Here is a 14,022-nt window from a genome sequence, read left to right on the forward strand (position 1 = left end):
CACATTTACAAAGGAGATTCTAATTATGTTTTTATATTTCAACTTTATAACTGTTCTATAATTTAAAAAATATGCCAAATTTATTAAATATAATGTTTTCACTACTCTGCAAAAAAAAAAGGTTTATTGAATAGTGCAGAAATCACAGTAGTCCCCACAAAAGTTTGGAAAGGTGCTGATTTTTCCTGCTGTGGAGTCCATAGTAGTTATATATTACATGTATAGATGCCTAACCTTACCAATTTCTTACGCAAGTGATCACCTTTTTAATAAATGATAAAATAATATACAGATTTTCCATTGACCTCTTTTAAACGACTAAAAATAAGTGACACTTGGAAATGGTTACATGGTTACATTTTCCTGCTGTGGAAATTGAATTACTACCAGTAGGTTATATTAGGTGTTAAATCTTTATTGGACCTGTTTAAAAAATCATCACTGTTTATTTTTATTGGATGTGGTCACACAAAATTCATTTTCCCTTCGGCCATGGACCAAGACAGGTATTTTGCAAATGATTTTCGATCTGGGTAAGGAAGCGCAGCTTTATTATTTGTTTTTTAAAATATTGGAATTAACACCAGAACAGAAAGAATTCATAGTTAATGAGTGTTTTCATTTGGAAACTTGAGATATGATTATGATAACGGTGATGATGGCTATGCTCCATAAATGCATTCCATATTGGAGTGAGCAATGATTGGGATGGAGAGGGGGTGTTCAGATTCCTAATAACAACTGGAACCAATTAGAATGCCAATACTGACAAGAGAAACCAACCAACAACTTACCCAAATTCTCTGTCTATATGATATATGTGTGTTTTGTATTTGGAATCTCTTTAAAGCAAATCTTGTTACTTTAACCCAGGTGTAAAATGTTATTATTTAATGTTATTATTATTCCTCAGTATTTATTTAGCACCAACATATTACACAGCGCTTTACAAAGTCAATAGTCATGTCACTAGCTGCCTATCTAAGGAGCTCACAATCTAATGTCCCTACCATAGTCATATGTTATTATCACAGTCTAAGGTCAATTTTGGGGGGAAGCCAATTAACCTAACTGCATGTTTTTGGAATGTGGGAGGAAACCGGAGTACCCGGAGGAAACCAACACAAACACCGGGAGAACCTGCAAACTCCATGCAAAGGGTGTCCTGGCCGAGATTCAAACCTGGGACCCATCACTGCAAAGGCCAAAGTGCTAACCACTGAGCCACCATGCTGCTAAATTATGTTGTCCCATATGTCCCAATCAATACTCAAATATCTCTAGATGCTTTCAAGAAGGACAGTTTTAAAACTAATATAAAGAATTCCCCCAACTGCTTTGCTATATATTGGGCTCTACATAGGTAAAATGAGGTACAGAGGTAAAGCTTGTGCTCCAAACTCCACCGATTAGGGTACTTGTCTATTGTCGTTGGTTTCCGACATTGGCTTGCATTTGACATGCACTTGGAACACAGGAATGCAGGTCATCAGAATCCCATCCCATTTATAGAAGCGGTGAATATTGCAGTCTAGAGGTTGTGTTTGACCTGCTTTGCGTCGTGCTTTGTGTTTTTATTCCGATGGAGGTAATATTAATGCAGTCCAGTGAGGCTTAACACTAACGCCTCCTTCCCATTAGTACATGTTAGTAAGTTATTTACTACTAGGCTTCCCATGTGGGGACGGTGCAGATATTTCTGTCTCCTCCTTTTCCTGAAGAAGCGGATTTATTCTGTGAAACGCGTTAGAAATCAGAAAGGTTTTTCCCCCATATATATGGGCAACCTAGACAGGAGTATTTAGTTATATCTATCGCACATTTTATATGGTTTTAACATTTATGTTTTTAATGTTCTAATAATGATTTGTTTTGATAAGCTTTGATAAGCTGTTTAAATTGATTATGGTTGGCCTCTAAAGTCCCAGATATTGAGTTAATCTCAGAGTTTATTTGTTTAGTTACTAGTGTGTTACCTCAAATGTTTCCATTTGGAGATGTGCAAGACACGTGTTGGAGTTGCAATTTATTCATGCTAAGCATTTCTGTGTACTCCTAAAAGCAAAGAATACATTACATTTCCATGCAACATGGTACATTGGGATGCCTATACAATGCATGTGGTTTTGAAAAATACAAAGCCATAGTGGGAAGGAAGCCTTATGCAGTCATTAAAAAAGTCTCAATAATGTTTGCAAATTCTTAATTTATTTATTTTGTATTCAGTGTAATTGAGATTTTCTTGATTGTGTTTTGAAAGCTATTGTAGGCTCTTGAGCTCAGGCATGGGCAGAACTATAAAAAGCAGCACTTTTCACAAAAAACGGAAATACCATTACACTTATAGAGTCCAAGAAAAAACCCTTTAATATTATGTCCACAGGATTTAGATAACCCATTAAACAAACGTTCGGGGCTGTAAGGCAATTCACCCAGCACTATATAACTGGCTGACTGGTCTTTGATTTTTCATTATTTTTTACCTATACCTTATTACTTAGATTATGTGTTTCATTTTCCTTTGCTGTAATAGACCGTATTGAGTTAATATTTGGGCATGTTTTTTTGTTCTTTTGCTTGCCAGAATTCCTCGGTGTGTTTTCATACTTGAGTGTGATTCACCTAGCAATGGCAGCCACTCAGCAAATACCATTACAATCCCTGTATATATTTATTTTCAATGTTAGGAATTTGTCCGCATGAAGACCCTGACTTGGAGCTTTGGAGCCCCGAGCACAGTGAAGAAAACCGTGTGACCATTGACGGAGGCCAAAAGCTCCTTCTGACGTCTTCTGTAACCGTACACTCCATACGTATCACCAACGGGGGTAAGTCAGCTATTGTGCAAGGCTCACTAGGGGAAGGCTTCCCAAAAGGCATATATTTCAGCAGAAAATGTGCATTTATTCATCTGTTTATTTAAACAAATCATATTGTTGATCAGCTGAGCCAGATTCCTTGGCAGTTGGTAAATTCATAAGCGGATTCCCTGAGTGCTGAGCCAAAGAGGCTTCATCTGAAACACATTGGCCTCAATAATGGCCGGAGTTATCTGAACTTTGGCCGATTTGTTAATTATCTTTTTATCCAAGGTTTGCTATTTATAACCAAATGTTAGGCAATAAGGTAACAACTTACCTTGAAATGCATGCAATGGCCCTGATTTATGAAAGCTCTCCAAGGCTGGAGAGAATACACTTTCAGAAGTGAAGCTGGGTGATCCAGCAAACCTGGAATGGATCTGGTCCAGGATTCAAAACATTTGCTAACAAATAGAAAATGATTTTTAAAAATCCATTCCATGTTTTCTGGATCACCCAGTTCACTTCTGAAAGTGTATTCTCTCCAGCCTTGGAGAGCTTTCATAAATCAGGGCCAGAGAATGAAGTCTACCTGTAAAGTGTTTTATCAAAGCATGGGGCAACAATGTTCTTTGTATGTAAATTTTGGATCTTGGAACACCGCAACTGGTGGCTAGAACAACCACATGTCTGTTGTTTTTGTGTCTCGCAGCCACCAATCATATTTAAACTTCTTAATAGAATAATTAAATCTAAAACTACTCTTTACATCTCAATATAGGGAAAGGGTTTTAACCCCGTTTTTTTTTTTAATTTTATTTGGAATCATCCTCCTATTCGGTATATTTTACTTGTTTCTTGTCCTGTGAATACACTAAAATTTTCTTCAAGGTGGGAAATATCCTCAATGTGACCCCCATGAAATGGAAAGGCAAGGGGGTAACAGCGATGTTATGCCATGAGGGATTGAAGTGATCCTGCTGGCTTTGGGAGGGTGCAGGTGTTGTTGTACGGGATCTAGGCTTATACTCGAGGCAAGCACCTGGTTTCTTAGTAAATTACAGCAGTTTATATTATCGGCTTATATTCAGGTTATACATAGTATGCATTTTATATTACAGGAAAGCTTGTGGTAAAGCCCAGTGGAAAAGCCATCATCATCCGTACTAGATTTATACTGATTGAGGATGGGGCAGAGCTGCACATAGGGAGCGAAGACTGCCCTTTCCATGGATATCTCACCATCATCTTGTATGGAAGGTAAACTTATTAGCAATTGCCTAACAACAAGGGATGAGTTGTTCATTTTTCAACCACGAGACCACGCAATGCAAGACTTGTGGTCAGCTTAGACTTTGACTGGATGTGGAAATATAAACAGAGGAGACAAGCGAGGAAAAGGTTACAAAATCAGACACAGAAAAGAAGCAGCTGTGTGAGCCAGAGGACACATTAGAGTTGATTTATTAAAAAAAGTTTAGGCTGTACACTTAGCAAAGTGAATTGTAACAAGCTGATTTCAGCCATCAAATCATGTGCAAGCAAAATTGCATGTTTTTTTTTTCATTTATGATTGGGAGTTCTTTGCAAAATTAAATTATAGAGTATGTTTATCTTGTTTTTAATTTTCTGCACTAGGCTACCCTGCCTGGTTTTATAGTTTAATTTATATGGAGTGGCTAAGGACTACCTAGCTGCACTGCACCCTTAACCACTGTTATTGAAAATGGAAAGACTTACCTACTGAATGAATAAGAGTTTTTGGCACTGGGGATAGCATGGGTTATCAACCACCTAGCCAGTCCATAGCTGCTCTGTGTAAATTTTTATTCGCTTCATATAATGCAGGAGGGTGGGAAGCAGGTTGCACAGTAGGTGACCATTTCACAAAAGGCTGAGGCCACCCAAAAACACAGTAGAAAGTTATGAATGTGCCAGAAAGAGGGAGGTTGAACAGACCTTGTAATTTAGCACATTTGAATTCTTGACACCTGTGTACACTTTTCCAATGATGCTTTTTACCATATAGGTCAGATGGAGCTGAACCTCCTCATGATTACTTTGGCCACAAATACATCGGTGTGGGTCATAGAGGAACTCTAGAAATTCACGGCAAGAAGAAGATGTCCTGGACTTTCCTGGAAAGAACCCTACACCCAGGTGGCATGAGTGAGGGCGGATACTTCTTTGAGAAGAGCTGGGGTCATCGCGGCATCATTGTCCATGCCATTGACCGTAAAACTGGCAAGGTGATTCATGCTGACAGGTAAGTCCCTGAGAAGATCTTAGTCTTCCTGTCCTTCTAATATGATGGTAGAGAGTTGCTGTTCAAGTAATAAATCAAGAACAAAAATCCTGGTATAGAATTTATAGAATGGGTTGTGTGGCATCAACTAGTCTGAACAAGGCTTCCATCCCTTTCATTTTATTTATTTGTATTTGTTACAAAATTATTGGTTCACCCCCTGTATTGCATGTTCTGACTTTGCATAGCATTTCTGAAGATCTTGGAGATTTTGAAATAATATAAACAATTCTGTTATACCTGTGTCCACAAGCAATTTATGTCTTGCTTTCCAACTAACAGGTTTGACACATACAAATCTAAAGACGAAAGCATCCGTTTGGCTCAATACATTAAATCCATCCCAGAGGGTACAATTTTGTCCGTAGCTGTGAATGATGAGGGCTCCCGCCACCTCGATGATACTGCAAAGAAAGTGATGACCAAACTGGGGAGCAGACACTTCCTACATCTGGGTTTCCGGTCAGTATTGTAGGATATTTGTACTACCATCCACACTTTACATCAGTGATTCTCAAACTTTTCCCCCAGAGGAACACTTAATATAGTTTTCAGGTGTTAGGGAATACCTGAGATGGTCAATAAGAAAAATGTCATTTACATTGGTGGACATTGAGTTAACCAAGTGGTTCATAATTCCACCTTTACAGCAAGCTAAAAAGATCATTGGCATCATGACAATGGCTCTACCCATTGATGTTGGACCCAAAACTATACAGTCACCATCCACAATAATTCAACTAACCCCTAGCAACCTCTGGGGAAAACCCAAGGTTCCACCAAACCCTGGTTGAGAACCGGGAGAGTAGCGTCTCAGCTTTGAAGCCCGGCCAAGACATTGGGCCTGATTTATTAAAGCTCTCCAAGGCTGGAGAGGATACACTTCCCCAGTGAAGCTGTGTGATCCAGCAAACCTGAAATGAATCTGGTCCTGGATTCAAAACATATGCTAGCAAACAGCAAATGACTTTGAAGAAATCCATTCCAGTTTTGTTGGATCACTCAGCTTCACTTCTGAAAGTGTATTCTCTCTAGCCTTGGAGAACTTTCATAAATCAGGACCATTATGCACATGAAGATTGTATAATCTCTTTTTGTTGGTGCATGGGTTTCCAGCAGTCACATTCTTCAGCATCCTGAAACTCATACTGGTAGGTTTATTGGCTTCCACCCAAAAACCTATATTAGACTATGACAAGAGTGTGAGCTCCTCTGGGGTACAGTGAGATGACAATAAGCTCTGTACAGAGCTACAGAATATGCCAGTGCTATATACATACCTAATAGTGATAATAATGCCATTTTTAATGGCTGTCCAACATAGACTGCAAGACAACTGTGGTTACCAAGCCAATTTAAAAGCTGTATTACCATCGATCAAATCATGCTGGTGATTTTTTTTAATTGGGAGTATTATTATTCTTAATAAAGTAAAAACAATATTAATATAATTATATTCCTAATTAAAAAAAATTCAATGAGCCCATAACTCAATATATGAAATCAGCAGACACTTTTCTGCTTCTGTCTGACAAACAAGTAGCTTTATTTGGGATTATATTTTATAATCTAAGAAAATCCCATGGAAAGTGCATGGAATCTTTAATACCAGTATACATAAAATCCATATAAACCCAATCACTATAATTACATATTAGTTTAAATATGTTAATGTAATTCAGAAGTCATTTTGGAGCTTTCTTAAAAACAAACCTGCTAATCCTTCCATAAAGGGAAAGGTCCTTGTTTAGGGAATGGTATGGTGTGACAACACTGTTACTGGCACCCTGGATTCCAATAGAAACTTGAATAGAAATTTGCTATTCCAACACACTTTATACATCCATGTTCCTATGTTATCACTGTCAGTAAACGCATCCTTAGATATAAAAATGGGATACATTGCTTTTGCAAAGTAAATGTTATTCAGTTTGAGTTTACTTCTACAAATAATTTATATATATATATATATATATATATATATATATATATATAATCAATATGATCTTTGTAGAGTCCTTTGTATATCTAATTATTCCCCTACATTTTGTATACTTACTGAGTGCCCTAAATATTGTTCTAAAAAAAACTGCCAATCATAAAAACCATGCACACGAATATTCTGCTGGATTCTGATCCCTGATTGGCTGCTGGAGATTAATGTACCTAATTGTTGTTTGCCCTTTATTAAAAAAAGAAGGAAACCTGTATGTGTATTTGCTATGATAGAGTCTCTTTAGGCTGTGGCAAGTTTCTGCGTACAGGCCGTCTCTCTGTCTGTCTCTGCTCAGGCGTCTTAGTTACAGAGCCTCAGTATGTGGAGAGACTTGTTCCTTGTTATAAAATACAGGTTGTTCTGTTTATTCCAGACACCCCTGGAGTTTTATCACCGTGAAAGGCGATCCATCCAGTTCTGTGGAAGACCACGTGGAGTACCAGGGTACAACAAAATGCTGAATGTGTGACATGGAATATTCCCCGGTCTTGTTTGCCTTGTGGAATGAATAAAAAAAACAGTTTGTTATACACAGCAGGAGCCTGAAAACTCATATTAAATACAATAATATCATATTACCTGCTTCCTGTATATAAGGGCAGGTTTAGATCTGCTTGGGAATAGAGCATCCCTGTGCGACTCCTGGTGTCTGGCACCTTGCCAACTGCTCGGTCACCGTGCCGGTTCTTAAAGAACGATTGTCTGAGCATTTGACAAACATTGGCAGTGATTGCCATTCCCATTCATTCTCTATAGAGCTGTTAGTGGGAGAAGCTATATGTAGTGTCTCATGAGAGGCAGGGTTATAGCTGATGTTGATAATGTAAAATTCAACTGCAAGCTGATTGTTAAGGTTCATAGCAGACAGCATTCCTATTTTTCAAGTGATTGCCAGAGGTGCTTCTGACAACTTTAGGCAAATGGGAACTGAGCCTGCTGTGTACTTAACAATCAGACCACAGCCAACGGGCCTGATTTATTACAGCTCTCCAAGGCTGGAGAGGATACACTTTCATCAGTGAAGCTGGGTGATCCAACAAACCTGGAATAGATCTTGTCCCGTATTCAAAACATTTGCTTGCAAAGAGCAAATAACTTTAAAGAAATCTATTCCAGGTTTTCTGGATCACCCAGCTTCACTGATGAAACTGTATCCTCTCCAGCCTTGGAGAGCTTTAATATATCAGGCCCAATATTCTTATTGTCATACAAGTGGTTGACAAGGTAAACATCATCTATGTTCTACTTAATTTGGGTCCAGCCCATCCTTAGATGTAGAATTAAATTTAGTCTCCACAAGCCTATAAGGCCACTAGACATTGTCAACTACTGTAGATGCAGAAACAGACTTTAATGCAATCCACATGCAAGATTATGCAAACTGCACCTACTGCAAAGTTCATAGTTTGCTCCGTTTCAAGTCAGTACAATTTTCATAAAATTTGTAATAAATTGCATAAAACACATCTTTTTTGAATCTCATTTACTACCTCTATATGCCACCAATGCAACCCATGTTGGAACACTTTACGATGCATTAGGCCTGCATTACTGCAATGTTTTCGATGTATTCTCTATTGACCTGGGATGCTTTGCTTTAATACCAACACAGCAAGCACCATTGGTTTTAAAGCAAAGCAATGCAACAGCCACAGAATGTCTTTCAATGGGAAGATTCTACATTGCATTCAAACAATGCACACTTGATCCTGTAAAAACAAGATTACTGACAAATCCACACATTTCCATCCATTGCTTATGATCATTTTAAGGAGTTAATCCAAATTCATAGCGAAGCCTTGACTGTTTGCATGATTACTGGTTCACAATAACCACTTCCTATACGTAATTGTTCTGTTGTGTATTTACAGCCCCTGTTGTGTCTATAGATCTTCATATATAAATAGAAATAATGACACCCGGCACAAAGAAATATGAGATTTGTAGACTGGGGTTTTCCAGTCCTCTATGATTTCATGTGTACAGTTACCTGCTGCTGTCTATTTACTCCGCAAGTTTCCTGAGCTATTTGTGTTTTACAGGAAGCCGAGGGTCTGCACTGGCTCAAGTACACAAACTTTTCCAAGCTGAAAACGGGAAATACTTTAACGTTTCTTCAACCAGCCAGTGGATTCAGGGTAAGTGAAAACGAATGGCTTTTAACATAACACTAAAATACAGCCCTGGAGTCCCCTACAGCCAAAGAAAAGGCTTATTTATATTTATTAACAATCTGAAGTTTATTTCTCTGTCTGACAGATCCGACATTATGTATTCAAAAGCACAGAAACCACAATTTTCTATAAATTTCCCATATTTGCTTTCCTTCGTGTCCCATTGGTTCATAAGGGCTGAAGTTCTCACCGTGCTTTTTTGGAACACACGGATCATTTATTTGGAAGCTGCAGACATGCAGAAGTCTCCGGCAGTCCCTGCACTGTGCACACGTAAAATGTATGAGCTTCCAGTTGTCAGACACAGACGTCCCTTTTAACTCACTTGCTTGTTTGCTGATCTTGGCTGACTGAGGTCTCTGGTTTTTTGGCCCTAGCTGGACAACAACAGCAAATGTACTGTCCTGAATACATTATTGCTCCAATTTATTGCTCAACCTGAAAATGTCACTTGCTATTTTTAATTACTGAAAAAGAAAAAAAAACTGTTTTCATTGGCGCCAGGATTTCTTTTCTAATTGATGTATATGTGCAAGAGACTGGACATTATTCAGGATAAAGAGAAAGATTTACAAAATCTGTCTACTACCCCTGTGATTCCAGGCCCCTAGGATATTGCATGGTAAACCTTGCACATCTTTGTATGTAAGACTGGCTGGTAGATCCAGGCTACCAGCATTGCAAAGACCAGTCATATTGAACTAATTATTGAAACCCAAAATTAGATATCAACTTCCTGGAATCAGTCCTGTAGAAGATAATTATTTGGCTGTCTAGTGCATATTGAATAATGATTGTTGCATACAAATATGTACACTGGAAAAAAAACTTTACCGTAGTTACCCGTAGCATCCACATCAGATTTTACAGCTCTAATGCAGAATTCAAGAGCAATGGTATTGCTTAGTATGGCTGCCAACAACTGCTCTTCCTTTTATTATTATTATTATTATTATTATTCAGTATTTATAAAGTGCCAACATGTATTGTAGTACTGTACATTATATAGGGGTTACAAATGACAGACAGATAATGACATAGGAGGAGGAGAGGACCCTGATCAGACCATTTTTTCTCAACAGGGATACATTGGGACCCTATGGTTACTATGCTTCCTTGAATATTGAGCAATTTCTATCTGTTACCACTAAGAACAATCATCTTTTAGCTATCTTTAGGGGCGAATTGTTCCCACTGGCTAGCAATGTAAGGGGCATTTCCCCCATTGACTAACAACATAAGAGGCATTATTCACCCTGGCTAGCAAATAGGGGGGCATGTCTTCAATTGGCCAGCAATGCATGGGGAATCCTTACCAATATACAGCAATGTCAGGGGCATTTCTCTTATTGGCCAACAACATAAGGGTAATTCCTGGCAAAGTAAGGGTCATTTTCTCCATTGGCCAGCAATGTATGGGCTATACGTACCCCTGGTCAGCAATTTAAGGACATTCTTACCACTGTCCAGCAATGTAAGGGGCATTTCTCTCATTCGCCAACAACATAAGGAGCATTATTTTCATCCTGTCTAGCAAAGTTGGGGGCATTCTTTCCATTGGCAAGCAATGAGTGGGGTATACTTACCCCTGATCTGCAATATATGGGGTACCTTACCACTGGCCAGCAATGTAAGGGAAATTTCTCCCATTGGCCAGGAACGTAAGGGGAATTTCTCCCATTGGCCAATACCAAATTGGGCATTTTCACCCTGTCTAGCAAAGTAGGAGGCAATGCTTACATTGGCTGGCAGTGTATGGGGAATACTTACCCCTGGCCAGCAATGTATGGGGCATTCTTACCACTGACCAGCAATGCATAGGATTGTTTTCCCAATGCCCAACAACATAAGTGGTATTCTTTACACTGGCTAGCAATGTAAAATCATTAAATGATGTAAAAATGACTATAGAGCTGCAATACTTTGTGTTTTTTATATCTGTCTCAAGTCCAGCTTTAAATGGTTTTACTTACATTATAGAAGGTGTGTTTTAAAAGTAATGTGTTCCCTGTCATTCTTAAACTGATTGATACAAAATAGTTACATTTGTCAGGGCTTGTAGAAGTGACAAATAGAGAATTATCAAAGTATTATTTCTAACGACTGATGTTATTATCTCTCTGCCAGGGGTCTGAATCAAACTTACCCTGGAAACTAACAATATATGGAATTTTAATCTGATTAGTATCAGTGGTTAACTAACAACATGCATGAGTACTGAACCTTGGAAGCATGACACGATGTAGTTTGGCTGCTGTAGCTGTAAAGAATCAGAATTTGTTTTGTCATTTAGCAGTAAAGTAAGAAGCTGCCTGGGTTTGCCTAAGCTAATGTAAATTATTAGCTCAGGGCACTATATATATATATATATATATATATATATATATATATGACACTGGCAAGACTGACATCTTCAAATCCATGGCTGAAAAATGTGGTGGAACATGAGCAGGGTTACCAATGCCAATTTCAAAAATCATATTATCACATAGCAGAACCTGGAGAATCTAAATGGTCAGCCATGTCCGCTAAACTAAGACTGACCTGTCTGGTATGATGTCAGACGAGTGAGTGGTTTCCAGCTAGACATGGACCTATAATCCCGATTGTCATTTTGTTGGAAATCAACGTGTAATTCTGTCTTGTGTCTGGTGCAGATTTCATTTGTTGCTACTTACAAATAAACAAGTTATTCTGGCAGGCTTGTAAGTTTTGTATTTTCTATGTTCCAGATGTGGAATGGACAGACTGGTTTGATAAGTATGAGAGCACACGGTACAGAGATTGGGAGAAACTGTCTGAATTCCGGGCGAGACATCCTGGCAAAATCTGCACCCATCCAGTTGATATCAATGTATGTATAATATACTGTGCCATGGTATAGGGGAAACATAATTCAGATTGCTTCAATCCCTTCCACTTCATATTTATCTTGTTCATAGCCAAATGATTGGGCCGTCTAGCATTGGGATCAACAGCAAACCCAGATTCTGTATCAAAACTATTTCAAATTGGTACCAATTGATATTTCATGTAGTAAGAATTTAAAATAAAATAAAAGTAGTAAATCCATCACCCACATTACTCCTGGTTTTACCCAAGTAGCAAAGTCCTTCACACCACTGTCCACGGTTATGGTGGGGTGGGCACGGGTGGGAATGCCATGCCCTCACTCTTGTCGGGAATGGGCACGCGTGCCCACTCCTATTTTGCAAAGAATTTTTTGGTGGTTTGCTGTTCTGGCCGGTCCACCCCTCGTGAGGTCAGAAGGACCCCACTGGAGGGGTGCACCGGCCAGAGCCGTGGACCATGTCTCTCGTATGGAATTGCAGGCTCAGGGAGGTGGGAGGCCCACACAACCTGCCCACTCTCCTATTGCACCCTCAGACCTGGGAGAGTGGAAGGGTTCTGGTATTATGATGCCACTCTGGGGGAAGTTTCGGCCCCTTTGAGTGAAACATAAGCAGGGGTGTAGTGGTGCGGGCACGTTTACATAACAACGATGCGCATGTGTGCTTGCCATCGATAGTACTGTGCCCCCTCTTCTTTTTCTTTAACTACACCCCTGCCAATGTCTTAAATGCAATCTTTAAAAGCATTATATCTCTTTTATTGATATATGAATAAAAAGGCAGCACAGAGTTAAAAATACCAATCCTTTATGTAAAATTATTTTTCAAAGCACAAGGATCTTTATCATGGAGTAGGATTCATGATGTGGACAACTTTGAGAAAAGTTGAGAAGGCTTGATTTCCGCCATTGGGTAGGGTTTTAGGGGGAATTGGAGTTCCTTTATTGCGTGATACCCCCTGGTACTTTCAAGAATAATCTTTTAGTTTTTTTGGCCAACTCCCAGGATGTTGGAACATTTTACCCCTTAACTTGTACTGGTTGTCTTTCCAGCTTATTCCAATCGTGCTTCATGACACGTGCACTTCACTACAAACGTCATTAAAAAACACAGTTGGTCTTAGATATTAAAGATGTAAGATGCAGGAGTATGGGGGGGGGCAGCACCTCTCTTACTGCCATTTACCCCAGTGGGTAATATTCGCCCCAAAATGTAAAGCAGAATGTACTGATGTACATAAATGTGGATCTGAAAGGCATAAGAGGTAATAGAGGGCCCAATGGCTCAAAGTATACCCCTATGTGCTAGGTACTGCTCCAGCATTTCTATGTCTTAATAAATATGATGCTATTTTCATATTCAAATTGTTATTATAAAGGAAATTCAAAAATGAATGTGTGTCTCGTAAATAAAGCAACAAATAAGACTGTACTACTAGAAGGAAGTCAATGTTAATTCAGAGAAAGGAAGAACAGACATACCATGTGGATATTGTTTTGCTCCCTGTCTCGTAGTTAATAAAACATCAGGCTTTCACACCCAGGAACAACGGTTTCCCATTGCTAACCATAAATAAGACCGTATGCTAAATATCCTATTACATCCTTTTTTGTGGTCTCAGAAGGCATTTTAAGCTCTTTTGGAATGACCGGATTAGTTATCGGTGTCATTCCCAGGCATGTAATGCAGACAGCCCTGCAGAAGGAGCAGGAGCCTCCGCATTCACGTCTCACTAGGTAGGGAATTAGGCGGAGTGCCATCAAACGACCTCACAGAGAGCATTTAAAGATACTGTTTGGTTTAACAACAGGGAAGCAAAATCTCATCTTAAATAATAAATTATCAAACAAAGACTATATTGTGCGTGAATGGAAAACAGTACATAAACGTGTCA

At 38.9% G+C, this 14,022-nt stretch overlaps 1 protein-coding gene across 4 annotated transcripts in view; it reads left to right on the forward strand.

Annotated features, from left to right (window-relative positions):
• CEMIP (cell migration inducing hyaluronidase 1) overlaps positions 1–14,022 on the forward strand; it is a 126,981-nt gene that overhangs the window by 69,034 nt on the left and 43,925 nt on the right. For all 4 annotated transcript variants that reach the window (XM_072402733.1, XM_072402730.1, XM_072402732.1 and 1 more), the window contains 7 exons: positions 2,688–2,828; positions 3,923–4,061; positions 4,831–5,067; positions 5,389–5,568; positions 7,476–7,546; positions 9,145–9,240; positions 12,009–12,130. In XM_072402733.1, coding sequence (XP_072258834.1) covers positions 2,688–2,828; positions 3,923–4,061; positions 4,831–5,067; positions 5,389–5,568; positions 7,476–7,546; positions 9,145–9,240; positions 12,009–12,130 — 986 coding nt within the window. The remainder of the gene's footprint in view (positions 1–2,687; positions 2,829–3,922; positions 4,062–4,830; positions 5,068–5,388; positions 5,569–7,475; positions 7,547–9,144; positions 9,241–12,008; positions 12,131–14,022) is intronic.

This window comes from Pyxicephalus adspersus, chromosome 2, assembly GCF_032062135.1.
Source record: "Pyxicephalus adspersus chromosome 2, UCB_Pads_2.0, whole genome shotgun sequence".
Taxonomy (NCBI): domain Eukaryota; kingdom Metazoa; phylum Chordata; class Amphibia; order Anura; family Pyxicephalidae; genus Pyxicephalus; species Pyxicephalus adspersus.